Below are 27,119 nucleotides of genomic sequence, written 5' to 3' on the forward strand. Positions count from 1 at the left end.
CATGATGCGCCCGTACGTCGCGCCAGTGCTTCTCCCTGTCACAGGCAAGTACCAAGCAGCACCACCCTCACACGACTTTCTCCCTCGCCTCGCTCTGCCCACCTCAGCCTCTCCTTTCCGAGCCCTCCGCCGCCGACCATTTCAACCACGGGCTCATTCTCATCTGCTTCCCACCTGCACCTGCCGTTTATCCGTCTGCTGCATCGCTCCTTCTCCCTAATTTCCTTGCTCCGCCGCTCCCGGGCTCTTGCTGTCGCCCATCATCGCCCAAGCCTGCCCTGCGCCCCTCGACGAGCACTCTGCACTCCCCCAGTCGCCGTTGCATAGCTACACTTGCAATCCATAATTCGCTGCCCTGGAGCACCATTGCTGCACCATGGCGAGCGCAAACTCAACTGCATCCTACGACCTACCGCCGCTGCCTGAATACACCCTTCAGCCTCTACAGCCTCTCACATCATGGGCATCCGACGCCTTCATACAAGCCGCCCTCCCCGTTGTCGGCTACTGGTTCGTGTCTCTGATATTCCACGCCATTGACGTATACGACCTGTTTCCCCAATACCGACTGCACACGCCCGCAGAGGTCCTGAAGCGCAATCACGTCTCGCGATACGAAGTCCTGCGCGACGTCATACTCCAGCAGGTCATTCAGATCATAGCATCCTTCAGCCTCTCCATGTTCGACGATGCCCCGACTACTGGAAAAGCCGATTATGACGTCGCTTGGTATGCCCAAAAGATCCGCCTCGCACAGCGCGCAGTTCCATACGTCTTGTCCGCAGTTGGCGTTAATCCAGCCGCCCTGGCCTCAAAGCTTGCTTCTTCTCAGCCGGTTCTCTCTTCGGTCATTACTGGAGGAAGATACCCAGCGCTACTACAGTCAGCAATAGTTGCTGGTGAGCAGACGCTGGTCCCAGCCTTTGCTTCCTGGGAACTGGCTGTCGCTAGCTTCGCCTACTGGTACGCCATCCCTGCGTTCCAGTTTAGCGCTGCCATCGTCATCATGGATGCATGGGAATACATGCTGCATCGCGCGATGCACCTGAACAAGTGGTTATACGGTACGCTCCGCTCTTGGAACCCCCCCCCCCCCCCCCAGTGCTTAGCTAACATACATAGTGACCTTCCACTCACGTCACCATCGACTCTACGTCCCATATGCTTACGGCGCGCTGTACAACCACCCAATTGAAGGTTTCGCGCTAGACACCCTTGGCGCTGGTCTCAGCTACCTTCTCACCGGCCTGACTATGCGGCAATCCATGTGGTTCTTCACCGGCTCAACCATTAAGACTGTCCTCGACCATGGCGGCTATGCATTCCCCTACGACCCTATCCACTGGATCTTTCCCAACAATGCCGCCTACCATGATATCCACCACCAGAGCTGGGGCATCAAAACCAACTTCTCACAGCCATTCTTTGTCTACTTGGACCGCATCGGAGGCACCATGTACAAGGGCGACGTTGCTGCGAAGTACGAGCGCGCTCGTATTACGGCACAGCACAAGCTCGAACAAGAGAAGGAGAATGAGGCGACCGCTGTCCCGGCGACTGCTGCATCGGTCTCCAGCCCATCTCAGGAGGACTCTTCGCTCCCACAAGGTGCTTCAACCCCCCGCATTTCAAGAAAAAAGGCGACTAGCATTTCATCATCGGCGGGAACAAACTTCAAAGATTTGACAAACAAGGTCAATCAAAACCTGCACGGCAGGAGAGCCAATGTTTTAGGGTTGGAGAGCTCGCATTGATTGCACCCACTTGTTTCATTTATGGACAAGAACCATCTGGTTGCTATAGGTAATGTTTAGTCCTAGTACTACAAACTTTCGCTTCTTTTGATTTTTTTCTTGTACTATCTGGTAGCTGCGGCCTTGCGCTGCTTCGCGTACCGTTTGGGATATGGTTTTATCTTTTTCATCCTTGAATGATGCATTATACGATTCTGGAATGGCGTTCACTGTATGGCTGGATCACTATTGAATTGAAGCCCTATTATTGACTGTATGAAATCTTTCCGCCTGTGTTCTGGTCATTGACTTTTCTTGACCCGTCTTCTTGACGAGTAGGCCCTGCGCGTGACTTTGTGATGCTCATGTTTCATTCAGTATCCTTTCCTGATGACCTTACCGGCTTGTCAGCTAATGTCTCTAGAGCTGCTTTCAGTCTCATACTTCTGATCCAATTCTGAGATTCACTACTATATTAGCACATTGTGGATTTTTCCATGTCCCAACATTGTATCACTCTCTCGCTGTTCCAAGAGCCGTGAACACTAAAACCAAACTTGACATTTCCCACAATGCATCTCGCTCTTCACCACGTTGTTCATTTACCATGTCATTTTGAAAGGGTTATATACCCGTTCACTCCTTTCCAACCCCTATTGTTTCTCACATCCTACAAAGTAAGATCTCTACAAAGACACTGTGCCAGACAAGATCAAAATGGTTTCCTTTTTGGGTCGAATGGAGACTCGCCGTCTTCACAGCACTGACATGAAACGCTTGGTGTGCATCCTGCGAGATGTCCCGGTACCCGGCGAGGAGCGTTATGGGCGCAAAGTGGCACACTACCGAAAGTTCACCAAGCTGGATATCCAAGATCTCCCTCATCGCTTACGCTCCTCTCCTCTATTCTTCGGGTCTTCTGGGAACCTCTGCTGCATCCACAAAGGCCTGGATGCTCATCTGATCAACGACATTTGGGCATGGGTGAAGCATGAGTTTGAAGGCGCAATCGGCCAGTTCCTTTACCCCCTGATCATGTGTGATCTTCTGACCCCAGACCAAGAGTGGAGGGCGCGTCAAATGGAACCCGTGCTGCAAATGTGGCGACAGGATTTCGATATTGATGCTTCTGCGCCGCCTGGCCGTGAGCCCATCTACTGTGGAGACAAGTGGCACTATCAGCGCGATCAGTGTCCAGCTTGTATCATGGCGCGTATGGCCTCCGACGAGGACGTTCTCTCCGCTCTCTTTGCGGGCATGACCGGCCGCATGAGCACCAAAAGTCTGACAAATCCCAACGCCGCTCCTGACACCCCTTACTGGGCAGAGATGAGCTCGAAGCGTGTACGGTTCGTAAAATACTGGATCAGGAAGACTCGTGGCGGTGAGAGGACCCTTTACGAAGCCGGTAACCTTGGTATGAGACTAAAGTGTTTAGTGCTCGAGCGAAGGCACCAAAAGGAGACTCTGTATCAGACGCTCTCGGGCACAACAGTCAACTCCTCTTCAGATACATCCTCCAATCACCAAAAAGGTGAGCACTCGGCCCATATGCAGGACGACACAAAACTAGGTCCGAAACCTCGCCCTTTCAGCGTAGATCAGTTCTCCCCAGCAGAAACCCTAGGTTTCGACATGCGCGAGAAGCAGGACTACACCTCTACCAAATCTTACAACCGACAACACACGCACTCAGTATACCACCAAGATACCTACCAGCCCTCACCCAGTAAGTCCTCATTCTACTCATCCTACCACCACCACTCAAGCCACTCACTGAGCCCCAGTGACAGCATCAGCATAAAACCCCTCCAACCCGCGCCCCTCGGCATCCAAAAACAAAACCCAAGCCACCACTGCAACTCCTCCTCCACAAGCACACCCAGCACCATCCTCTCCTACACGGGTGGTCCCTCACAACACCCCCACCACCGCGACCCCTTCAACAACCCCATCTACAACATCGTCGAACCAGCAAAACCGCACCAAGCAGAGTCGCACCAAGAAAAGTACCGAAAGCTCTTAGCCACCGACAACCCTTTTGCATACTCTACTTCAAACTTTACCACCGACGCTGACGAGCAGTCGCGCGACGCCGCGCCCCCGCGCCCCAAGAAAGCATCCATGTATTTTGCATATTGGGACAAGAAGTTCAATGGGGAACGCTTCGATGGCGTTGATGTGGAGCCGAGGCGTGAGGAGCGCGAGATGTGGGAGAGGGAAGGGCGCGAGATGGAGAGGGAAAGGGATTCGGATACGGAGTCTGAGGGGAGTAAGAGGTGTACGCGTTGGGAAGATTTTTATTAGTAACTGCTGCGTGTGTATGTGTATGATGGTTATGATATTTATAAATGTTTTATTTAAATCAATTGATTGATGTTTTATGATTCTAAATTCTTTTTTTTTCACTATAGATTTTGCTTGTGTAAGAAAGTGAAGAGGATGGGTGTGTGTGTGTGTGTGTGAATGCGCATGTGAAGCCTAGTTCTTGGATTACGGCGAGTGTGCAGAGTGCATGCTGGAAAAGTGGTCCATTGTGATGTGATGTGATGTGATTTCCAACTGCCTTGAACGGTCAGGGTTGAGTGGTCTGGTTGTAATGAATACGCACCTTACTATGGTGTAATTTGCATGTTGGGGACCCGAGTATGCATAAACCCATGGTACTTGTCTCAAGATAGAAGATTTATGCGGTGGGCTTAATTGCTTTACCCGGAGAGCATCTCCCGAAGTCTGCCTTGCGGTGGGGTGCTTATCGTAAGGCTGACTGGCAGCTAATTAGTTTGACTGTTTTAGGCGTCCAGGCTGGCATCGAAGCGAAGGGACATGAACAAGAGGGGCTGCTATCTAGTAGGGTATACCATTATCAGTATGATTTTTTGTTAGCTGTATGTGTGGGTAGAATTCGTAGTTGTGTTCAAGGCAGCAATATAAACACTTGAGTTGATGAATTGACCAAACTACTGATGGAGTAGAGAAACTTTTCCCAACCCGTGAATTCTAAATACTTAATCTAACAATGACAATTGAAAAAAACAGACCGCCTCCCAAGCTGTATCGCTTGCAGTTCCATGCAGCAGAGAAAAAGGGGGGTATCATATGTATGCACTTGAAACCCAAAAAGGAGACACTTACAATCCCATGTATTTCTCCACAAACGCCATATAGACAGTAATGACCCGCCCAATAAGCGCCAGGATTTATATCTGGACAACGTATTTGTCAAGGTATTCTGGTAGTGGTACCCCGCAGTGTTGACTATTGCAAGGCAGACACGACAATCCCCACATATGCTTCTAGCAAAGCCCACACAATCACCTGCAGCACCAGTCATGCAGCTGCTTAGAAGGGAAGTTAGACCAATCCCTACTTCCTGTGCAGATCCTTGGAGTTTCTGTCCAGTCTACGGTGAACTGCACCCATGACCACCTTGAGAATCCCCGCTGCAGTCAGTGACTCGCCTTCTGCGCCACTAAAAGGAACAGTATCCACAATATCTCTGAGATTGTCGTCCTCGGCCAATTCGGCGAGCCCGTCATCAAGCTGCTTGAGATGTTCACGCGCACCGGGCTCCCGACCCACCTGGAAGAACTGGATACCGACTTGCCACGCAGGCGCATCGAGCTTATCAAGCTTCTTGGCAGCCTGAATAATGGTAGACTCAACATCGTCAGAGGGCTCGCCATCGGTGATGATAATGATGTTAATGGGCTTAGTTTTGTCGTCCTGTTCATAGCGCTGGAGATAAGGTTTTAGGATCTTGTGAAGGCGCTGGCCAGTTGGTGTGGCGCCGCGAGGTCGAACAGTCTGGAAGATTTCGATAATAGTGCTGGGAGTGGTAACCTTCTTGTAGAGACTCGAATCAGGATGATTCAAGAAGTAAATGTCGATACCGTCTTCGTCGTGTCCTGTACAAATTGGTGTGATGGTTGCAAGGGCTTCCTGCGTCTCTCTCCATGAACGGCCAGCCATGGATCCTGAATCGTCAATCAAGAAAATAGTATCAAAACTCTTGAGGAAAGCGTAAGGGTCAGAGTCTGAAGTTGTTGTTGTAGATGGTGACTGGAATGCGCCTGCATTTTGAGCTGGACCTGGTGTATAGGCCGGCGGAGCTTCGTTGTTAGATCCGAAGGCGTTCATACCTGTGCTACCTAGTGATCTGTCAGTATCTAGAGGGTAAATGGCGGGAACATGTCCAGTTCGGTGTATTTGGTTATCTTACCTGGCCTCCTTGTAGCTGGTGATGGAGAAGTAAATGGGCTAGCAGATGAAGGTGGTGGTGCGAGGCCGCTGTTACGGGATCCAGCACTCTTGGGGCTGACCGGCGCAGCTGTAAGTGTGTTGTTCTGTGTCTGACCCGTGACCGCTACCTCCCGCGCTGAGTGGTCATTACTCGAAGTCGACGACTTGCGCGTCGAAAAAGCCCTTTTGACCTTGCCGAGCATACTTCCTCGCTGTAAGAGTGATTGGGGTTGCAAGTGGAGTGAAGGGTGATCCGAAGAGTTGGTAGGAGTTCTGCAGTAGTGGGAAGGTAGTGAAAACGCCATTGCGCTTAGGTAAACAACGTGGCAAGAGCAGCAGTTAGGTAAGACTGTTTGCAGTTGCCGAAACAAGACCCTTGTGCTTGGGTGAACAAAGAGCTTATGTTTGTTCCCATGGTTTGTTGTAAACTCTTTATATTACTTCAATAGAATGCTACTCTGCCTCGGCGGAAGCCTGCATGTCTCTTTGTGTCACGCAATAGCCGGTTTCAACAAATGAAACACACGTTTCCTCAGCAAAGCCTGTCATGCGTACTTGGAATTTTCTTCTTACAGAGAGATAGCCCCAGGATTTGCTCAGCCTACTTACTACTCTAGCAGTGGCGCAAACGCGCACAGCCGCACTCTTAGCGCTTGACCAATCACATCACCTGTTGCACAGCCGAGAACAATTAACTCGACATTTTTCGATTCCGCATCACACGACGATTAATCATTCAGAGGTACTGTACAGCCTTGCATATTTGCGCACATGCATACTTCGTTCCATGGAAAAGTGATATGGGAAACCCTTTAAACTAGACTAGTAGTACCGAGTAGATAGTCTCCGTCTACGAAATGTTGAGATAACAGCGACCTTCCGTTTCTGGTACCCCAAGGATCGAGGCGTCCCTTAAGGCAGGATACTTCTTCTCAGATTTTAATCCCAAGTCCGCGTCCCTCCATAATAAGGGAAAGGGTGGGGTGAGAGCGAGCATAAGGCCGAAGGCACCCTGATGGTGCGGGCGAATTTCGCAACAAATGTACTACAGCTAAGGCTGAATCTCACCAACGGTGAACGAGGGCTACCCAGCTCACGAACGCCATGTGCATGTATATGATTCAGGCCTCAAAATGCATGGGGTTCAACAGGCCCGTAGTCAGGCATCGAATATGCACTAATCCTTTAATGTACGTGCGTCTCTAGGAGTCCAATCTCTCTCACTAGCCATAAACATATCCCTTACCGCCACGTGCCTGCTAAGGCAGCTACTCGATGCTATTTGGGGTCCTTTTCGTGCGCCTCCGTTAGCAAGCAATCGGTTACCCGTCAAAGATCTTGGGTGAGCCCACAACACCGGTCTCTTGGCTAATTGCCAGGCGTACTCGGTTCGACGGGAGGTCCAACACTCAGCGCAGATACCAACGTCCGGACTTCCAGTATCCAGACTAAGATGGCTCTGTACGAGATCTAGAAGCGGAAGCAATCGTGATCGTAGCCCGCAATGTGCATGATTGGTGTCGACTTGATAGTTGGAGCATTGGCGAAGCGACGACAGAAGACGATCAATGTCTCCGAGATAATATGTTGGCTCCGTGTTATCGTAAATCTTGCCTTGCAGACGCACGGTATCAATCTTGAAAAAGAAGCGAACCATTTCCCCAAGTTGAAAAGAATCACACTGCAACGACGTATCGTAGCCAAGCTTGCATTGTCTCTCTCCAGAAGTATACAACTTGAGGAAGTGCGACTGCAGAGAGTTGATCGTTTCCAAAATATACTCTCGCCGCTGAATGAGCTCGTCCTCGACGCCATTTGGTATGTCCCACCACAGCGCCTTTGTATGATCCTCCTCTGTGCCCGGTTGCCATTGTATGGAATCCCGTATGATCAAATGCTTCGAGTATCGCGTTACCCACGACGGGTGGTCGAAGAGGAGACCAACTAACAACTTCTGTCGTATCCTCTCTTCTGTCTGCGATGTATTTGGTTTGCCTCTTGACTTGGCATCGAGGAGTTGCATGTACTTTCTCTTCTGTATATACTTCGAAAGGCACGCGACGGCATCGAATCGATCGGCCACGACGGCAAGGTTCGCCAGGTTGGCGACGGGAGGGTTCGATACGGCAAGGTCTAGGCCATGGATGGCACGGAGAAAATCTGCGAGCAAATTGCGGATGGACGAGACTTTGGCCACTGCTACTCGGCCGACATTGATAATGGAGATGTGAGGAAGCACGTTGTCAGGTGCATCGCCAATATTCTCGTGCCCGCTCAATCTAAGGGCCTCAAGCGACTTTGCCAGTTGCTGGCCTTCATGAAACCGGTGGCTGAGAAGGTTTTCAAAGTATCGCGAGTTTTGCTGGAGGGTCTTGGAGTCGACGCGGTACGAGAAACGCTGTCCTCCCTCTTCCTGAGCAACGTCAAGGATGAGATCGCCCCCGGCTGCAACAACCAGCAATCCCTCTTCGTCCGACATGGTTCAGGCTTGGTGGTGTGACTGTGCAAGGCGTACTTCCTCATGGGTATGGCCAGAACATGATGACTTAATTCGATGGCGATTCGCTTTGGTGCTTGGGTGACAAGGTCAGAGACTGAGGTCACAGCCCGCGGGCGGAGCGATGCCTTGTCGGCGAGCTAGCCAATAAGGGGAGGCGAACTACGGATGGTGGCGCTGGCCCCTTGTTCAGGCAGTCTACACATCCCTCTACACTACCATTTGGCCTTGCATTCACCTTCTAACTAACCCCTTATATTGTTTCTGGGTTTTACCAGACGGGTTGGCCACTAGATTGTGTCTGCCTGTTGCACTGCCGTTTTTGAGGCAGGCGTTTTACCAGCTGGACATCACGCGGATCGTTGATTGAGAAATATGCGCCTTTGTATTAATACGTATGTCTTCCAAGCCAAGGGCAAGTGAAGAGAGGCTGCTTCAGAATGAAGATAAGAAAAATCAAACAAAGGAAATATAAACTCCGTTCTGAATGCCGGGTATCTTCCCACGCGCCAAGGTCGTAAATCTAGCACGATAGAGACGGTGACCTGAAGACCTTGGCGTCATCCTAAATTATGGCCACTCGCTCAAAACAAAAAGAAAATCGTCAAAAGACTGCCATGGCGATCGATGTCGCAGACAGGTGTACATGTGCCGGACATGTGCCGGTACATGATGGGTGCGACGCGCTAGTTTAGCATGACAGTCCGTCGTGTGTGACTGGATGCTAGCGGACACGGCGAGTTGGAAGCTTCATTCGCATCCACTCGTCGCCGACAATCGCATGGCCGACACGCGAGTCGTAGAATGCACGCTGGCGCTGAGCGCGCTCAACGTAGGTGAGGCGATGCCTATGTACACGGCCTTTGGTGTCGCGTATGTATTCGTACTTTTCCTCGCCCTGGGAACAGTTAGCACAGTGATCTTGAAGAGGACAAGAAGTGTTACTTACGATAATAGCCCATATGGCCTGCTCCTGGGGATTCATCTGGCAGTAGTAGGTTGGTCGAGGCAGAGGTTTCTCGCCGCTCAGTCGACTGGATATGCTGTCCACGCTGGAGCGGATGGAGAGAACCATGGTGAAAGGTGTGAGGGTGGTGCGGTGGTGCGGTGGTGCGGGTCTTTGTCGGCGTGGGGGTTGGTCGTAGGAACGCTCGCCGCAGAGGGCGTTGGATGCGCGTTACCGGACGAGCGTGTCGATCGTGTTGTTGTTCAAGTAGCGACGTGAAGTAACAGACGGATGTTGATTCATGAAGTAAGGAAGGAATAAAATAGGCTGGGGAATAATGCAACAATGCAAATGCACAATGTTGAGGCGTGACCCGTAGTTCGCCCCACGATAGGTTGGAAACGGCAAAGGTTTTAATCGCGCAAGCCGGAGGGCGAAACCGGCACTGTGTAGGAACCGTGGTCGGCAGTCAACTTCTGGCGATAGGCAGAGCGAGGGAATGTACAGTTAAAATATAAATGACAGGGCTGCAAAGGGTACAATCCAGGAGCAATCCGGGGCATCATGGGCCGCCCACGGGGAACTCAAAAGTAATTGCGCCTTCCGCACTACGCGGATGGTTGAAGCCTTCCAAGACATGCCGAGAAAGACCAGCCCAGACACAAGGGAGCACCTCTGTCCAGACCCAACCACCACGCTGCAGATCAAAAGTACACGATGCACAATGGTGCTCGAAAACATTGCATCACCATGCTACGCCAGGCTTGGCTACCCAAGCAACGCAACCATGTTGCGCGGCGCCCAGCGGAGCGGAGGCTTGTCGGGACAAGAATGAATGAGGACCGTCCATGTTGGGTAAACCAACACGCATTGCATGTGAGGCGCAATCTCCAGATCTGCAAGTCCAAGAGACTTGGCGGGGGATCGACAGGACAGTGTGCGGCTTGAAATGAAGCATCTCGGGACTTGTAGCGTGCGGGTGAGAGAGATCGCCAGAAAGGCTGCGCACGACTGGCTAGCTGAGGCGCCATCCCGCATGCACATCACTACGCCTTGCTATACCACAGCCCACCATACGCCCAGTGTTTGACGTGTTCATCACATGTAATATCCCCTCTTGGACTGCCTGGGGCGGCACCTCAAACTTTGATTATAAGCCAGCTTCCTTGACGTCCGCGACCTTCTGTCCGTAGACGACAACACATCACCGTCTCTCAGGGGCTGGTTTCTCGAGACCCTTTGCCCAGCCTGCTCACTTGTACAGCACCACCATACGCAACCATTCACAGGCTGTTTCATGTGTTTGCTGGTCCGGGTGTGCTCTAGTCAATCCACACTATGGGCACAACTACTCGGGCCGCGCCACGATTATTGCTTTTGGTCAACAGCATACGCCGCTAGAAGTCTGGCGGCAGAAACATAATTATGCACCAAACAACCAGCGCATATTCAACGTTAGCCCCAGGCCGTTGAACACTAAAGACGAGATGGGTTGAACTTGAACGGCTGGGGTCACAAGGGTTCACCAGCCTTCGGACCATGACAGTTCCACAGTTCCGCTTGTGGACAAGCACAACTGGGCAAATAGCCAAGCAGACAATTACATCTAGTCTTGTTTTGTAGTAACAAAGCAAAGGGAGGCTTCCGGGTCCTTCCGTCATGATTTCGCTCCGCAACCAGCCAAAGGGGTCAGCCAAGCCCTGACTGCGGGCTCCTATGGTTGCTTTCCATGTAACCATCCTTCCTCGTATCCTCCCTTTTGCTTCTACCTTGGCAAATTCTGTTCAACCGTGCCCAACATCTGGAACTACTGTAGAAGACGAATGAACCCCTTACCAATTCCCGCTCAGTAGCACTTGGCATAAGACCCTCTGCTGGTCATGAATAAGCAAAACCCTGCCTTGAACGGCAAAATACCCACCCAAAATAGGAAATCTTGGTGCGCATTGCTAATGGTTTCGGCTACCTAGGAAAGTATTACAATATGAGAAACCCCTTACTCAAGTGTCTTCAGTGATGAGCATTGATCGAGCATGTACGCCGCAATTACGATTCGTCAATGTTGAATTCTGCTGAACAAGGAGTGCAATTGGCTCTTTCCGTGTAAGTCTGTGCTCGTAGTTACATGCAGCGTTTGTTTCATCTCTTGTGACAGACTGGGCTGTCTTCCAAGTCACGATGGACCTTGGGACCTCGTGCGTAAGATCACTGATTATCCAAATCTACCCCCGCAGCAACTGTGACAGCAATAAGTAATATCATGACAACGTCAGCACGGGTACGTAAGCCGAGTCACTCAGGAGTATTATTCCATGTGTTCAAGTGTCAGGAAGAGGGGACAGAGTTCGGCATGGGCAATTACTGGCTGTAAGCTGATATCCGGCGGGTAGCGGCCGACGTCGGAGGGTTGCTGCGGCTTCTGGCGGGGCTCACCTTCATACGTGGGGTAGCTTCCGGACGCTGCCATGAAACCTGTGCGCGCCATATTTTCTCATTTTCAAAAACACGTACCAATTGCTCATAGAAGAAAATGCCTGCGCACAATATTGTCGTTCTCGCTGGTAAGTTACAGAGTCGGAAGTCGGGCACCACAGTACTAATTCGCGTCCAGGTGATGGTGTCGGCCCTGAGGTAACAGCAGCATCCGCGTGTGCCCACCGCGTTTACTCACCGATATTTCCAGGTTGTCGCTGAGGCGATCAAAGTCCTTAAGGTCATTGAGAAGCATACCGATAATACCTTCAACTTCCAGGAGCATCTGTTTGGAGGTGTAAGTTGGGAGCTATGACGTAGGAGTCGGAACCGATCATAACATTCTACAGTGCTCGATAGACGCGCACAACAACCCTCTTACCGACGAGACCCTCACAGCCGCAAAGAATGCCGATGCCATCATCCTCGGTGCCGTCGGAGGACCGGTACGTAATTGTGTACTATCAAAAGGGCGACCCAATCTAATAGATGGTGTAGAAATGGGGCACGGGCAAGGTGCGCCCAGAACAAGGTATTCTCAAGCTCCGCAAAGAACTCGGGACCTTTGGAAATCTGCGACCCTGCTTCTTTGCCTCCGACTCACTAGTCGACTCCTCGCCCCTCAAAGCCGAAAATGTGCGGGGCGTCAACTTCAACATCATCCGTGAATTGACTGGTGGCATATACTTTGGTGACAGGAAAGAAGACGAGGGCGATGGCAAGGCAATGGATACTGAGCCATACAGTGTCGAGGAAATTGAGCGCGTTGTACGTTTGGCTGGCAACCTTGCCTCGGTCGAGGACCCGCCAGTACCTGTGTGGAGTTTGGACAAGGCCAACGTGCTCGCGACATCGAGGTTATGGAGGAAAACATTTGAGCGCATCATGAAGGACGAGTACCCGCACCTCAAGTCGGGTACCCACCTCATCGACTCCGCTGCCATGCTCATGATCAAGAACCCCCGCGCGCTGAACGGTGTTGTTGTCACAAGCAATCTGTTTGGTGACATTATTAGCGACGAGGCGAGCGTTATCCCAGGCAGTTTGGGTCTTCTGCCAAGTGCCAGCTTAGGCGGCATTCCTGATGGCAAGACAAAGCTCAATGGCATCTACGAGCCTATCCACGGTAAGTCCCGACGATATCCGCAACCATTTCGCTTGCTCACACAAATATAGGTTCTGCACCAGATATCGCTGGACAGGGCATCGTCAATCCCATTGCGACTGTCCTTTCCGTAAGCATGATGTTCAAATACTCTCTGTGCCTGCCGGAGCTTGCGCAAAAGATTGACGAGGCAACAAAAATCACTATTGACAATGGTGTCCGAACCGCCGATATCGGCGGCAAGTCAAGTACAAGCGAAGTTGGCGACGCGATAGCTGCGGAACTGGAGAAGCTGCTGAAGAAGTAATTTTTCGACTGTGAGAATGATGTGCTTAGTATTTAGTCATGGTTCTGGCCGAATAGCGATGCTTTACTCGTAGCCCTTTCCAAGAAAAGTTCAATTTTACATCTCTCATCCGCGCATCTTGGGCTAGCCTTATCCATGTATATGTGTTTAATACGGAACGCTTTCTTAGTAATACTCTACATGGAAGTGAATACTAAATTCAGAAGTGACATGTCTAGTATACGTGTATGCCTACTCATTGTTCGTGTCGATCATACATCATGTCATGGAGACGGAATGGGAACCGAACGAATGAGTTTGTGTACCGTTGCGTAGAGTAGCCTGGCAGAGTATATCATGACTGCTCTTAGAAACCGCAACGCGCGTCCTGCCACATAAGCAAAACTCTGTAGAATCATGTCTGGTAGAGAGTATGCCTTGGCAATGCAACAAAAACAAGATAAATGTAGCCAAGATTTACTGCACCCGTGGTACTTGCTGTTGTAGTCTACAACCGGTTTGAAGGGAATAGTGAAGGTAAGAATGATGTAGTGTAGACTATGCTGCTTGGTAGAAGTCACACATATTTCTTTTTGATACAAAATCGGGTCCCCTCTACGTAAATTCTGGGCTCGATGACGCGTTCGAATACTCGTCTTAGCTGTGTAGTATGTAAGGGCTCGTGTTGCGGTGAACTGGGAAGAAAGAACGGGGTTGGGTACCCGGAGACTAAGATCTTGGTAGTATGTGGACATGGCACCACACAATATGTCTTGTCGAGAGATACAGCTCATGCATACAATAGTAGTAATGTCTGGTCCTTGATCTTGAAGAAAAGTCTTTGTAAAGGCCATTGCTTGAAGATAAGAATCTTTTTTACCACGATGGAACATGGGATGAGGTGTGAGCATAGACGTAATCCACCAACGGCGAAGATGGATCGGAAACAGATCGACTCCACAGCCTACACAGCCCTCCCAGAAAAAAAAAGAAAAAGCAACGGGAAAGTCGATTGGTAGTCTTTCTTGGCCGGTACTGGGTTTCACCGTTGTACCGAGCGGAATTAAATTTTTTCCCGACTCCGATCAGAACCAAACTGTTCCAAACGGAAGGCGAGTGCTCTAGTTGGAAAGATTTTCGAAGGGAAAACCCACCCAGAAGCCAAATTCTGGAAGAGGCGGGGGTGGAGCCATAGTAATTTTTTGGCAATTCTTACAGTTGCATTTTCTCGGTGAATGCCTTCCATGCCCATGGAAATATAATTTTACTTGCTTGGATTAGCTTAGCCTATAGCGTATTGGATTATTTCTCACAAAGAGGATAGCGGAATATATCCTAACCTGCGAGAATCAATTACAACTCAATTAGATAAGAGAAGTCAATCAATTACGATTGCGGACAAGCAACGCAGCGTAGCAAGTGGAAAACGTACTCGCAAATCTTCACTGACAAATTGCTTGAAATTCATTTGCATCTCTTCACCATTAGAGGAAGAGCTAGATAGCAACATAGTATCATAAGATTACATGCTTTTGAAGACGTGTTTGAATATCACACATATTCGCACTCTTCTAACTACTATAATCACCAACCTTTGCAACCACCATGAGAACCTCCGTAATTATTCTTGCTCCCGGGCTGCTCACTGCAGTCTACGCCACCGGCGGCGACCGAAAGCATTTTCCTCTCCACTACAAACATCCTGCGTGCGATTATGTATGCAGCGGTAAGCCCAAACACCCAATACCCATAACTTGTATAATACAACCGGCTAACCTAGGGGACAAAAAAATCCCCCACCTTACAGGCAATGAACCCCCGCTTGGCTGTCAAAACGTCACAGCACACCACTGTGCGTGCGGCCCCTTCGAGTACAACGGCTGCTACAACGACCCCCACGGCGGAATCCTCCTCACCGAACGGATGTCTGGTCGCCGCTTCGACGAAGAAAACAGGCAGGAGAGCTGTGCGCAGACGTGTTATCGGTGGGAGTACTTTGCCATATCCGACGAGATTTGTCAGTGTGGCGATTACTTGCACAAATGGGCGACCAAGGTCGATGCCGTGCAGTGCAGAATCCCGTGCGCGGGCAGTTTTACGCAGTTTTGTGCGCCGTTGGGGCTTTCGATGGTTTATAGGAAGAGGAGGAATGCTACGGAGACGAGGGATTGGTGTAGAGCGCTCTCTATGAGTCAAGGAGAAAAGAGCAGGAAAGGGGTTTGGGGGTAGATGATGCTATGGATTGGATGGAGAAAAGAGAAGTTTGGGATTTTGGGCATCATGTGTTTGGCATTCTATATCAAAAGATTGTGGGGGTTTTTTAAAGGGGGAAAAGAGATTCTTGGGGTTGTGTGTGTGTGTGTGTGTGTGTGTGAGAGAGAGAGAGAGAGAGAGAGAGAGAGAGAGAGAGAGAGAGAGAGAGGGGGAAGCTGAGAGAAGTTAATACTACTATTACATCTCAGCATAAGCAACCGGAATGTGAAGACAATGTTTGACTAGAGCAGTGAGCGGCATGCTAAGTGGTGCCATTTGGTGACATGTTACTGGTGATTATTCAGATTAAAGGGCATTACAAAAACGACAGTGACTGCTCTCCGAAACAGCCGGTCTTAAATGACCACTGTGACATGATCGCCCGCGGAAAAAAAAAGATGCGTGATCTTAGGTAGTTTTTGCTTGTCACTCTGACTGGACGGGCCGCGATACGTTTTCCTATCGATAGCATTTCCTCCAATAGGTAGAGGACGTTAGGTTGGGCTGAAACATGAGGCGGTTAAAATGATCGACCGGACTGGTTTTGATGTATGTAAGTATGCGCACGCGTGCTTCATTGTGAATACGTATGTGCCCTATCTGTGCTTCTGATTGGCTAATCTAGAGTAGGCGGGGGCATCCGTAATGTAGGATTTTTGGTTCTCTGCAATTCCCATGAGACAAGAGAGATTGCTTTGCAGATGATGGAATGGTGATTCTAGGGGGCACTGGGATGTGCGCTGCAAAACAACTTTTGCTGGACTTGTGATGCATGTCTGCATACTTCAGCTTCCTGTATCAGCTTTTTCTAAAAGAGTATGTGGCATCAGAGGGTTACAGCTACAGAAGCCGAGTAAGTAGTATCACAAGTACTACTGTGCAACACCCACACTGCTTGGTAAAGGATCATTTGGGTGTTCTTGGTCGTTCTTGGACGTGTATCAAATCGGGGCATCGCCTCCAGCTGTCGCTACATTGCCGAAATCCGAGCCCCGCGTAACGAGGCCATGACTAGCTGTTAGTCTCGGACGGGTGTCTTGAAAGAGATCATCAAGCACTCCCTGCAGCCTGCAACTTGCACAAACGACGACACCAGGCTGTTGGCAGTGGCAATAAGTTACACCCGGACGGAGCACCTGCAGAAGGTAGCGCAGCTGACGCCATCAACTAGATTGTTCACAGACGCATTTTGCTGCAGAGGGGATACGAGAGGGCGGTTAACCAGACGGTAATTGCTACCTGTTCAAAGGAAGTGGAGTATGAATAGCGCAAAAGCCAAATCGAAGGTCAAAGGACAGGCCAGGTCGATCACAAGCACGTGGCGAGAGTAAGCGACAAGAGCGTTATCGATAGGGGCCTGGCAGCCATTGGCGCCATATCACTCACATGCCTACACTAAACACCATTGGTATTATAGCCGAAGAAACGTAAACGGTCTGTCTATGAAACGAATCCGCTGTCAGTCTTCCTGGTCGCGTGCTAATCATTGCGCAAAACGTTGGGCGTGGGATTTGACGAAGTGATCCTTCGCCAGGGACAAGCGCCCCTGCTACGCCAAAAATGGGAGAGCGTGAAACAAGACGCAGACTCCGTCAGCCACGAACAGCAGAACCTCCATCGCGGAACCCGGGCAGTGAGTCCTTCACTCGAGACCCACAGGCTCTCGCGTCTCGCTGCCTTTCCCAAACAGGTCCACTTCCCCCGATGCGCCACCTGGTCTCGCTCACACCATTGGCTCGTCGCAAAGTCAGGGGCCCGTATACTACTACAACGCTCCACTCTTGGGCAGAGGCTACTAGCATGCTGAGAGCACAACCCTCTTCAGCCGCCGAGACTGGGCGTGCTAATGCGTGTTATACGGGACCCATCAACAACTATGGTCCAGTCGTCAGGAGGTGATTTAAAAGCTGCCTGCCTGCCCTTGTGAAGGAGGGCATCAATCCCAGTGATAGATACACACTCACTCGTGACAAGCTAGTCTTTGTCTACATTCATTCTACATTCACTCACTTTTCTGTTCGAAAGCGCCGGACCGTCTTTCTTCTTTGAGCTTCTTTGTTGCTGTCAAGAAACACCCTCTTCACAGAAACAGCAACATCACTACACAGTCCTTTCAGCTCTGACTCTACTTTGCAACTTCCAGTCCTTCCTTGCATTCATAACGACCACAGTCTTTACGAAAAGAAAAAACACTACACACACCATGTATATGAAGACTCTATCTGTGCTCGCCCTAGTTGGCGCTGCCCAGGCTCACATGAGCTTGTTCTACCCACCCCCGCTAGGCGGAGCTCCATCCATCAACCCCCAGTCAACCGAAATCGATCCCGAGTTCAACTTCCCGCTTGGATGCTGCGGTCCTGATGGAGGTGATAGCAGGCCTTCTCCAGGCCCCTGCCGCGGTCACCTTGACAAGTTCGATACCGAGAAGGCATCGGTCACATGGCAGTCTGGTCAAGACGCCTACTTCCAGCTCACCAGTTTCGACTACGACAAGGCCGCTCCCGGCGGAACTCACTATGGCGGATCCTGCCAGGTTGGATTTTCCACGGACAAGGGCAAGAGCTGGAAATTGGCTGCTTCGTATCACGGTGCTTGCCCGCATGCTACCGAAGATGGTTCACCTGAGGCCCAGACCTTTGACTTCAAGGTCCCTACCAACATGCCTGAAGGCGACGCCTTGTTTGTCTGGATCTGGCTGAACCGTGAGCACGAGAGCTTTGAGTCTTGCAGTAAGGTTCACATTGGCGGTGGGGGATCAGGCGACAGCACTGAGCCTACCAAGCCCTCCCCATCAGCATCTCAGCCTGAGGAGCCAGCATACTCTGCCACTTCACCCAAGGAGACACCTCATCCTGAGACGCCCCAGCCTGAGACAACCCAGCCACCCAGCTACGAGAAGGAACCCGCTGGCGACAACAGCAACAACGAAGGCAACGGCAATGTCGTCACCGTAACCACCGTAGTCGCAACCACCATCTACAAGTACGAAGCCGCCGAAACCGCTACTCCCAACTCCCCCTCGCGCAACTGGGGCCGCGCCCACCCAGCTGTCAAGCCCAACACGCGCCGCTACCAAGTCGACGGCTCCCGCTGCGACTGCACCCGCGACGCCCTCACCCTTGCCGCTCGCTGCTTCTGCGACTCCCCCGAAAAATCAATCGAGCGCAAGGCCCTGCGTCTGCACCGCCGCACCTTCTACAAGCGCACCGACGCCTGCGACTGGAACTCTGCGCCCGCCATGGAGACTTCGTACTACACTATCGATGCTAACTGTGCTGCTGGCGCCAAGGACCGCATGCCCGAGAGTGACAAGTTCGAGCTCGGTTGGGATGTCCCCTGTGGTGTTGTCGAGGGAGAGAGTGAGTATGAGATCAAGACTATGACTTGTGATATGTATGGTTAAGTCTGTGTACATTGGTTCGTTGGTTGCTGTTGGACTCTTTTTTTTTTCTTCTGCGTACATATCCTTTCTTTCTTCTTTCTTCACTCGTTCATCACGTTTTCTGAACGCTGGCTTTCTTCTTTTTTTATATCTTCTTCACATTGGTTCATGGGTGCCTCCATGACCTGCTTTGACATTCTCTTTTTTGGGGGGGATGGGGTGTTTTGCAGCAATTTTGCATGATGCAAATGCGCTTGCTTTGTGTGTCTGTATTGAGATGGAAACCTTGCTGCCATTTGGGTGTTCTCGCGCTGGATTATGCAGTGTATATATCTAGCGGATGGGGCAGATTTGGATTTAAAAAAAAGGGGGGGGGGGAATAAGACATGTGTGTCATGGGTTTGGCACCGTCGTACAAAACAATGTAACATGCAAGAAATCACCATGAGAGTCTTTGCTATAAGCATATTTTTATGGATTTAGTGGCGTTTCGTTCTCTCTTACAACTTACAACAAGCACTCAACCCAACACAACCTTCACAGGCCCCTTAGCATGCGCCTCCCAAACATACTTCGGCACCCAACCACACGCGACTCTATACGCGACCCCCTCCTTGCGCTGAATCCAAAGAACATTATAGAACTGACACACCGCACCACCGGGACCCTCCTCTCCCATATTCTTCTTCTGCTTCCGCTCTCCAAGCACCTTCTTCCGAACATTGAACCAAATCTTCTGCTCATACCGCGTCCGATACTCTTGCGTCGCATTAAGCTTTGCCAGCCTCTCCTCATGCCTTTCCATTTCCAAATATACCTGGTCGTTGATTTCATTTTCTATAGCACTGAGTTCCAGGGCGAGAGCACTGTTACTATCATCCTTTGCTGCTTCCTCACCAAATGCCATTGACGTATCGAATAGCAGCGCACGTTTCTGCTGCGCGGTGAGGGGCGGCGAGGCAAAGGGTATGATTTTACAGACATTTCCATATGTGTAATAGCTTTCTAGGTCGGCGAAGACGTTCCATTCAAATGAAAATTCGAGGTCCAGCGCGTTGGCGCTGCCGGTTGATATGGCGACGAGTTCGACGGGGAGATTGGGGTTCATGCGATCATTGTTCATGTGGCGGATGAGGCCGGCGAACATGCCGTTTGGCTGTTTGAGAACGATGACGGGAGGGACTTTGTTATCGCGGGGACCGAGGGCGAACATGCGGTCTTCGAAGACGGAGACCTTGACGTCGCCCCTGGCGGATTCGTAGGTACGAGGTCAGTGTATGTCTCACATACAGTTAATACATGGAACTCACCAGCTAACCATCTCTTGGGACTTGAGAGGTCGTAGGATGGTGGCGGGGAGGAACATGGCGGAGGTGGTTTCGAAGGTTAGGTAGGATGTTGTGCAGAGTTCGGGTTGCCGTGAGGCATCGAGTGATAGTGGTATGGGGTGTCTGAAGAGTAGCTTTCGATCTGTTGCATGGCTATAACTCGGAGCTTCCGTGCCGAGTTCGTAGTGGGATTCCCACTCTTCTGGAAGTGCGTCAGATGAACCTGCGAGCTTGACATGACCATCAAAAATGGGCGGATCCGACATCAGTTCCGACTGTACTAGATCGTTAGACGCACGCCACTCTATCAAGTTTTGTGTTTGCCAGCTGCGGGCTCGATTTCGCATTTGGTCTTCGTTTATGTAGGCTAGGCCAGAGCGAAGACTCATTGGATCCACGAAACACTGCCATCCGCACCATGCCCACGATGGAAGGCTGGACACGCCTCCGAATGTGCTTGATGAATTGCCTCGATCTACGCGCCGATCTGCAGTCTCAAATGGCTGCCATAGCAGAACATGGTCAAGAAATATGTTCGGTACACCCGATATAAATTTTCCAGGAAACGATCGCGACAAGGCGCTCAAGATACCCGAAAAGCCTAATAGTGCATCTTGGGGATAAGAGAACTCTCGGCCGTTGTACGGACAGATCAGATCGACGTAGAAGCTGAAATCGGGCCACCATCGGGTCGTAAATCGCTTGCCCATGTCCGTGGAGACTGAGATGGTTTCGTAGTCCTGACCTGGCTTGAGATCCGCGCCGTCCCACATGCAACACTGGCAATCCCAAAAGATTCCTTTCTCGGTAAATATAACGGCCCTTTTACAAAGTATCTGCTCCTGGAATGTCCATCCTCTTGTCGCCCACCGAGATGCTCTCAAAGTCTGATACCGATAGTCCATAGCACGGACGACTTGATCTTCGCTGAGGCCAGAAGAATTTGATTGTTTGAACAAGATGTTAAAGCGAGGCCATTCTGATAATTGATTGCTTTGGTACATGGCATCCGGTGCTGCAGCAATGATGGTGAGATACGCTCCTGCATATATCTTATCCATCCTTGTGACTTGATCGAGTGTTCCTGCATCGTTTTGCACAATGCAAAGTCGGTCGACCCAGAGATATCGTTCGCCTAATGCAGCTGTTACGCTCATAGCGTGTCTGATCACTCCCGGTAGGAGCTCTGAGATAGCGGAGCTGGAAAAGCATCCAGGCGTTTGGAGGTCTGCTACGCTCGCGGCGTCAAGGAGTAAACTGCGTGGTGCTGGTGTAGAGGAATCGCGGGTTTCTGGCCAGGTATAGCTTAAGGCCAAGTAATGATTCGCGGAGACTCCGGGCACAATGCACTGGTCATGGGTATCGATGAGCCATTGAGGCACGTCGTCTGGGGGTTGTTGTGATATCGGTTTGGGGACGCAGATATCGCCATGTGATGAGTTGCATACATCTATCCACTGACGAATTTGACTAGGATAGCTGACTTGGTCGTCGCTAGAAGCAGGAAGCGATTCAACATCCATTGGAGTTACCTGTAAGACTGGCTTTGAAAAGCAGAACGAATGTTTCTCGTTTTATTCGTTAATAAAAGTCAATTCTCAATATCCAGTGGTTGTAAAGCAGGGGAGATAAAGTCCGCTACTTGATTCATCAAATGTCGGCGCCAAGGTGCGGCTGGACTTGAATTAACAAGGCAGCCGTTGGTCTAGCTATTTTTTGTCAGTATCTGTCCAGCTGAGGTTTTCTTTTGCAGCCTTCCATGGATGGTAAGCGCCCGAAAACGCCACCACGCGCTCAATCGCTGCGACCTCTTGACTTGAGCCGAGCCGTCCCTTTCTAAGAGGTGGGGTACTGCACGTGGTCAGGGGAATAATTTGTTAGTTCCTACAGCTCCTGTATTTCTAGACTTAGGCTACCTGTATACAAAGAAAAAACTGCCGAATAACTACAAGCCGTGTGTGGCAGCATTGGATGAGATCGTATCGGCAAATCCCATGGGAAGTTGGTACAATGCAGTTCGATACATTGCCTCAAATGAAGTTAGACTACAAGGATCGAAATTGTTCATGAGAGAAATACAGCATTAAAATCATAGAAGCGCAATGTTTGAGGGGTGTTGTAGGCACGGACAGGCCGTAGATAAAGTAGAGATGATGGTATGCGAAGTAGGTAGTAGAGTTGAGCTTGTTTGCGACAAAGGTCCGTGCACTACGTTATGCCGGCAGTAGCGATGAACCATAATGCAGCACGTTTCCATTGCCTGGTACTACATAGACTTCACTGTATGGTGGACGCTTGGGATCAAAGTGGCACATAATTGGATTATTTCTTTCATTTATTGAGGACATGACTACAAAATACAAAATGGGAACTGTTCCGCTCGCCACATGTCCACATCCAATCATAACAATTTCATCCTAATACTATTTCATGTGGAAGCACCTAAGATGACTTCCAGAACTCACCGCCCAACCACCTGTTGAGCATCTCAAGAGAGGCCTCGGGTTGGTCGTAGGGGACCATGTGACCACCAGCGTGAAGCTTCAAGAAGGTGAAGTTACCGCTGGACTTGACCTGGCCAACAGTCTTGCCATCACCGTCAATCTTGAAGTCCTTCATCTCGGCCTTGTTGTAGTCCTTAGCACCGGGCCACTCAAGAGCCTCAGTCCAGGCCTTGTTACCAAGCCAGTTGCAGATGTAGTCAGCATCACCGGCATAGATGAGGACAGGGATCTCGGCAAGGATACCAGGAACAACGCGGTGGAATGGCTTCATCCAGTCACCCTGGAGCAAGAAGTTGCGGTTGATGTCGAAGTTGCAAGATTCGTAGCCAGAGACCTCAGCACCGACGGCCTTCATGACCTCCTTCTTGTTGAGGTAGCCCTGAATCCAGTCAAGCTCATCGTAGCAGAGCGAGTTGCTGCCGCATGGCTTGCGAACATCGTAGACGTTCTGGCCAGTGCGCTGGTAGGGACCAATCATGGCGTTGTTGCAGTAGATGGAAGCGGGAACACAGGACCAGACAGACTCAGAGTTGTAGCAGTTCTCAATGAGGCTGGCGCAGCGGGGGTAGGCGTTGTCCATAGCCTGGCACTGAGACTCGTCAAGGACGGCAGGCCAGCCACCCTCACCGCAGGCCATGGGACGGTAGTACTCGTACTGAGTAAGACCATCGGTCAGACCGTTACCGATGAGAACGGACTGAAGGTTGATGTTGCGCTTCTTGTGGGAAAGAATCTCGGAGGCAAAGACAGGGATGTAGTGACCAGCATATGACTCACCAGAGATGTGGAAGCTCTGGTGGGAGTACTCAGGGAACTGCTTGAAGAAGAGGGTGAGCAGGGCGTAGATGTCCTTGCCAGCAGCAACAGTGTTGCTAACTGAGCCGCTCGAGTATGAGTATCCGACGTTGACGGGCTGGTCGAGGAAGATGACGGAAGCATTGCTGTTCCACGAGTATGGGTTGTTCTTGATCTTCTGGTCCTTGGTGATGGATGCGGGACCGAGCTCCATGAACAGACCGGTCAGCGAGGAGCAGCCGGGTCCGCCATTGAGCCAGAGGACAACGGGGTCGTTCTTGGGGTCATTGCGCGACTCAAAGAACCCTGCGATGCATTAGATACACGAAGTGGCGATAGCGGGTGTTCATTGGGGTACTCACAGTAGAACAGGTGCTTGTCCTCCTCCTCATCGTCGAGGTAACCAGAGTACTGCTTGACCTTGTCGACGCCAAGAACGCTGGGGTCGACCTTCTTGGCCCTCAAGCTGTACTGCTCGAGCTTGCCGTCGATCTCGCGCTCCTTCTCGCCGTTCTTGTTCTCAACCCAGACGCTCTGGATGTCAGCGCCCTTGATGATGTGGTCCCACTCGCTGTCGGGCTTGCGAGTGTGTGGCTTGGGCTGGGAGAAGAAGGCGGCCTTCTCGAAGCTCTCAGGGAACATCATGGCGACCTCGTCCCAGACGGCGCGCGCCTCGCCGGTGAGCGACTTGAGGCTTTCCTCGAGGTTGTGCATGCCCTTGGCCCACGAAGATTCCTTGAGCTCGCTGAAGGAGCTGGGGAACTTGAGGACCTGCTGCTGCTGTGGCGCAACAGCAGCGGCCGCTCCAACGAGCAGCGCCGAGGTGGCTACCTTCATGGTGGCGGGTATGCTAAGCTTCCAGAGCCGTAGCTATATGTGATTGCAGAATAAGAAGAGCTTCTACCAGTGATGGAAGAAGCAGCTGATGATGGATTGGGGGAGAGGGGGATGGAATGTGGAGTGAGAGAGGGTGAGGGAAGGTTAAGAAGGAGGAGGTGAGATGGAGGTGTGGGATAGCTCGTGCGGAGGAGCCGCTTGTCCAGGCAACGGACCATGACGCGCACCCCCGAAGCTTATCAGAGAGGCTGGCGCGTCCAAGCTCGAGCATCACATGGGCTTAGCGTTTCACGATAACTGACCGGCCCATGTGTGAGGACGGGACTCCAGACGGCCCTGGCCGACACGTCAGGAACAAGACCGTCACCGTCTGTTCTGCTGCAGGTGTTGGGGGCGCGTTCTCTGCGAAGCGCCTGCGCCCGACAGCTGGAGCAGCTAGAGAGCTCGACTAGGCGTGCAAGTGCAGCAGAGTACCGCGGGACCTGCATGTGCCCCATCTGGCCTAGCGCCCTTTGAATCATTCTGAGTGAACCGGCTGGTGCTATGTCATCCGCTGCGGGCAATGCCCCCACCAAAAATGCCATCCAACTTTTATATCGCGCGCCCGGCACCAGCACCTCGACCACAACTTACCCCCACAGAGCCCCCATAGATCGCCAACATGCCTGTCGGGATCATCAAACCGTCGAACCAGATCAAGCTGACCAACGTGTCGCTGGTGCGCATGAAGAAGGGTGCGAAGACCCCGCCAAGCCCTCTGCCTATTCTGATTCTGCATTCCACTTACACGCCGCAGGCAAGAAGCGCTTCGAAATCGCGTGCTACAAGAACAAAGTCCTCGAGTGGCGCAACAAGGTCGAAAAGGATCTTTCCAACGTCCTGCAAATCGAAAACGTCTTCCTCAACGTCTCCAAGGGTCAAGTCGCCCCCAAGACCGATCTCGAAAAAGCCTTTCCCAAGAAGTCGCTCGAGGAAATCATCATAGATATACTTGACCACGGTGAGCTGCAAGTAGGCGAGAAGGAGCGCAATGCCGAGCTCGAGAGGACCAAGAATGAGGTCATCGATATTGTATCCGGAAAGCTGGTGGATCCCAAGACGAAGCGCGTGTACACGACAGGCATGATTGAGAAGGCGCTGGATCAGCTGAGTTCTGCTGCAGCGTCGCAGCAGAGTGAAAAGGAAAAGGGCGAGGCCAAGGAAGATGGTGACGAAAAGGCAAAGGCGAAGGAGCTACCAAAGTGGACTGGCGTCGTCACCAACAAGTCGGCCAAATCGCAAGCCCTGTTTGCCATGAAGGCGCTCATTGCTCATCAGCCAATACCCGTCGCTCGCATGCAAATGAAGCTGCGCATTACGTGTCCAACTTCTGTCCTCAAACAGAGCATCAAGACTGCGCCAAAGGCCCAAGCGGGTGCCGAAGACAAGGGCACAGTAGGCACCGTCAAGGATGCCATACTCGGCCTCATGGAAAAGGTCGAGAGCCAAGACACCGTGGGCGCAGAGTGGGAGGCAGTGGGCCTCATCGAGCCCGGTGCGTTCAAGGGTCTTAACGAGCTGATCGAGGGCCAAACAAAAGGAAGGGGCAACGTCGAAGTGCTTGAAATGGCGGTTGGCGCTGATGATTGATCGAGTAAGTGGAGACACGTCTTTTCAGCACGCGTCGCGTGTTGCTCTCGCTCTCACGTGCTGGTATTCCACTGCCAGAAGAGGAAATAGCCTGCGTAAGGGACGGTGGGCCCTTTCGTGTGGTGCCTCTGGAGTAAAATGCATGGACTTATACGGTCTGCAAGGGCAACATGGCAAACATACTCCACCGCTCCTTTGCTTGCCTCACTCTGCAACATAGTCATGCGAGCACATACCCCGAACCATACACAGCTTCCGTGCACGGGTTCTGCCGCAGTCGGGCCTTTGCGGCACAGCGGTAAGCACCGCACAGTGCGCACGTGACTCTTTCACATGCTGTTCTAGCCCTCGTGTATCGAAAGTTTGCATGATGAGAAAATGATGGCTTGGATGGCTGGAATTCATTCATTGGTTAAATCCACGATAATAGAGCAATTCAATATACATAAATTTGTTCTATCACATGTTTTCTGTCTCGTTACATCCTCGCATAACGCCATGTGCCCCCACGATTGGTACATTCTGTACAACAGACGGGTCTCCGTTTGACCACCCTCTCATCCCGAACTAATGCAGTAATACCCGCAACCAGGATTGATTGCATGGGGCCAAGAAACCACTCGTCGTGGGACAACTGTTCCTCACCCCCTCCATCCCGCATGCTTCTCAGCTCGTCATCCCCCACGCAGACAGACAGTGTGGGGGCTGAGAGTGAATATTCTGTCCATCCCTTTTTCCCAAAACCATCTCCTGTACTCAAGGTGAAGTCGGCAGGTGAGAACCACCAAATTGAAGAATTGCATAGTACTCAATATTCTTGTTACAAAAGAATCCTATAAATGCTACCCCAAAATCCAACTCCGCAATCTGCAATGTTAACGCAACGCCCTCCCCCCCCCCTGATAACCTTTTTTTTAATCTCTCTCACTTCAATTCTGCATATGTGTCACAATGTGTCGTAACGTCGTAACTACCCTTCCTAGAGCAAACCCATAAAAACAAAAGAGACAAAGGAAAAGTCCATAACCCAACCCATGCAAGTTCATAAATCATAACAAATGAAAGAGAACCACGAAGTGGATAATCAATGACGTAAAAGACAAAAGG

The 27,119-nt window shown here is 51.1% G+C and overlaps 13 protein-coding genes across 13 annotated transcripts; 7 read left to right on the forward strand and 6 right to left on the reverse strand.

The window, feature by feature from the left end:
- Nucleotides 1-376: 376 nt before the first annotated feature.
- Nucleotides 377-1,754, forward strand: COCVIDRAFT_93246 (hypothetical protein; the record flags this gene model as incomplete). The annotated part of the gene is made up of 2 exons (XM_014703439.1): nucleotides 377-1,064; nucleotides 1,123-1,754. The coding sequence occupies 2 exons, from the start codon at nucleotides 377-379 to the stop codon at nucleotides 1,752-1,754; spliced, it is 1,320 nt and encodes a 439-aa protein (XP_014558925.1).
- A 696-nt stretch (nucleotides 1,755-2,450) lies between these two features.
- On the forward strand, nucleotides 2,451-4,040 carry COCVIDRAFT_35721 (hypothetical protein; the record flags this gene model as incomplete). The annotated part of the gene is made up of 1 exon (XM_014703440.1): nucleotides 2,451-4,040. The coding sequence occupies one exon, from the start codon at nucleotides 2,451-2,453 to the stop codon at nucleotides 4,038-4,040; it is 1,590 nt and encodes a 529-aa protein (XP_014558926.1).
- Nucleotides 4,041-5,099: 1,059 nt separating this feature from the next.
- Nucleotides 5,100-6,280, reverse strand: COCVIDRAFT_93075 (hypothetical protein; the record flags this gene model as incomplete). The annotated part of the gene is made up of 2 exons (XM_014703441.1): nucleotides 5,100-5,902; nucleotides 5,956-6,280. The coding sequence occupies 2 exons, from the start codon at nucleotides 6,278-6,280 to the stop codon at nucleotides 5,100-5,102; spliced, it is 1,128 nt and encodes a 375-aa protein (XP_014558927.1).
- Nucleotides 6,281-7,152: 872 nt separating this feature from the next.
- COCVIDRAFT_14006 (hypothetical protein) lies at nucleotides 7,153-8,454 on the reverse strand (the record flags this gene model as incomplete). The annotated part of the gene is made up of 1 exon (XM_014703395.1): nucleotides 7,153-8,454. One exon carries the CDS (start codon nucleotides 8,452-8,454, stop codon nucleotides 7,153-7,155), a length of 1,302 nt encoding a protein of 433 aa, XP_014558881.1.
- A 742-nt stretch (nucleotides 8,455-9,196) lies between these two features.
- On the reverse strand, nucleotides 9,197-9,547 carry COCVIDRAFT_35724 (hypothetical protein; the record flags this gene model as incomplete). Its single annotated transcript, XM_014703442.1, has 2 exons — nucleotides 9,197-9,370; nucleotides 9,422-9,547. 2 exons carry the CDS (start codon nucleotides 9,545-9,547, stop codon nucleotides 9,197-9,199), a joined length of 300 nt encoding a protein of 99 aa, XP_014558928.1.
- Nucleotides 9,548-10,122: 575 nt separating this feature from the next.
- Nucleotides 10,123-10,449, reverse strand: COCVIDRAFT_93117 (hypothetical protein; the record flags this gene model as incomplete). Its single annotated transcript, XM_014703443.1, has 1 exon — nucleotides 10,123-10,449. One exon carries the CDS (start codon nucleotides 10,447-10,449, stop codon nucleotides 10,123-10,125), a length of 327 nt encoding a protein of 108 aa, XP_014558929.1.
- Nucleotides 10,450-11,948: 1,499 nt separating this feature from the next.
- Nucleotides 11,949-13,302, forward strand: COCVIDRAFT_14007 (hypothetical protein; the record flags this gene model as incomplete). Its single annotated transcript, XM_014703396.1, has 6 exons — nucleotides 11,949-11,979; nucleotides 12,030-12,049; nucleotides 12,102-12,188; nucleotides 12,241-12,336; nucleotides 12,389-13,016; nucleotides 13,067-13,302. The coding sequence occupies 6 exons, from the start codon at nucleotides 11,949-11,951 to the stop codon at nucleotides 13,300-13,302; spliced, it is 1,098 nt and encodes a 365-aa protein (XP_014558882.1).
- Nucleotides 13,303-14,886: 1,584 nt separating this feature from the next.
- On the forward strand, nucleotides 14,887-15,423 carry COCVIDRAFT_46480 (hypothetical protein; the record flags this gene model as incomplete). The annotated part of the gene is made up of 2 exons (XM_014703444.1): nucleotides 14,887-15,007; nucleotides 15,089-15,423. Coding segments are annotated over 2 exons (456 nt in total), but the record flags the coding sequence as incomplete, so codon positions are not given.
- Nucleotides 15,424-17,094: 1,671 nt separating this feature from the next.
- COCVIDRAFT_14009 (hypothetical protein) lies at nucleotides 17,095-17,433 on the forward strand (the record flags this gene model as incomplete). Its single annotated transcript, XM_014703397.1, has 1 exon — nucleotides 17,095-17,433. One exon carries the CDS (start codon nucleotides 17,095-17,097, stop codon nucleotides 17,431-17,433), a length of 339 nt encoding a protein of 112 aa, XP_014558883.1.
- Nucleotides 17,434-17,737: 304 nt separating this feature from the next.
- On the forward strand, nucleotides 17,738-18,940 carry COCVIDRAFT_35726 (lytic polysaccharide monooxygenase; the record flags this gene model as incomplete). Its single annotated transcript, XM_014703445.1, has 1 exon — nucleotides 17,738-18,940. The coding sequence occupies one exon, from the start codon at nucleotides 17,738-17,740 to the stop codon at nucleotides 18,938-18,940; it is 1,203 nt and encodes a 400-aa protein (XP_014558931.1).
- Nucleotides 18,941-19,439: 499 nt separating this feature from the next.
- Nucleotides 19,440-21,770, reverse strand: COCVIDRAFT_92972 (hypothetical protein; the record flags this gene model as incomplete). The annotated part of the gene is made up of 2 exons (XM_014703446.1): nucleotides 19,440-20,166; nucleotides 20,230-21,770. 2 exons carry the CDS (start codon nucleotides 21,768-21,770, stop codon nucleotides 19,440-19,442), a joined length of 2,268 nt encoding a protein of 755 aa, XP_014558932.1.
- Nucleotides 21,771-22,689: 919 nt separating this feature from the next.
- COCVIDRAFT_14012 (hypothetical protein) lies at nucleotides 22,690-24,383 on the reverse strand (the record flags this gene model as incomplete). The annotated part of the gene is made up of 2 exons (XM_014703398.1): nucleotides 22,690-23,852; nucleotides 23,909-24,383. The coding sequence occupies 2 exons, from the start codon at nucleotides 24,381-24,383 to the stop codon at nucleotides 22,690-22,692; spliced, it is 1,638 nt and encodes a 545-aa protein (XP_014558884.1).
- Nucleotides 24,384-25,044: 661 nt separating this feature from the next.
- On the forward strand, nucleotides 25,045-26,012 carry COCVIDRAFT_24626 (hypothetical protein; the record flags this gene model as incomplete). The annotated part of the gene is made up of 2 exons (XM_014703411.1): nucleotides 25,045-25,117; nucleotides 25,180-26,012. 2 exons carry the CDS (start codon nucleotides 25,045-25,047, stop codon nucleotides 26,010-26,012), a joined length of 906 nt encoding a protein of 301 aa, XP_014558897.1.
- Between the last annotated feature and the right edge of the window lie 1,107 nt (nucleotides 26,013-27,119).

This window comes from Bipolaris victoriae (genome assembly GCF_000527765.1).
Source record: "Bipolaris victoriae FI3 unplaced genomic scaffold scaffold_22, whole genome shotgun sequence".
Taxonomy (NCBI): domain Eukaryota; kingdom Fungi; phylum Ascomycota; class Dothideomycetes; order Pleosporales; family Pleosporaceae; genus Bipolaris; species Bipolaris victoriae.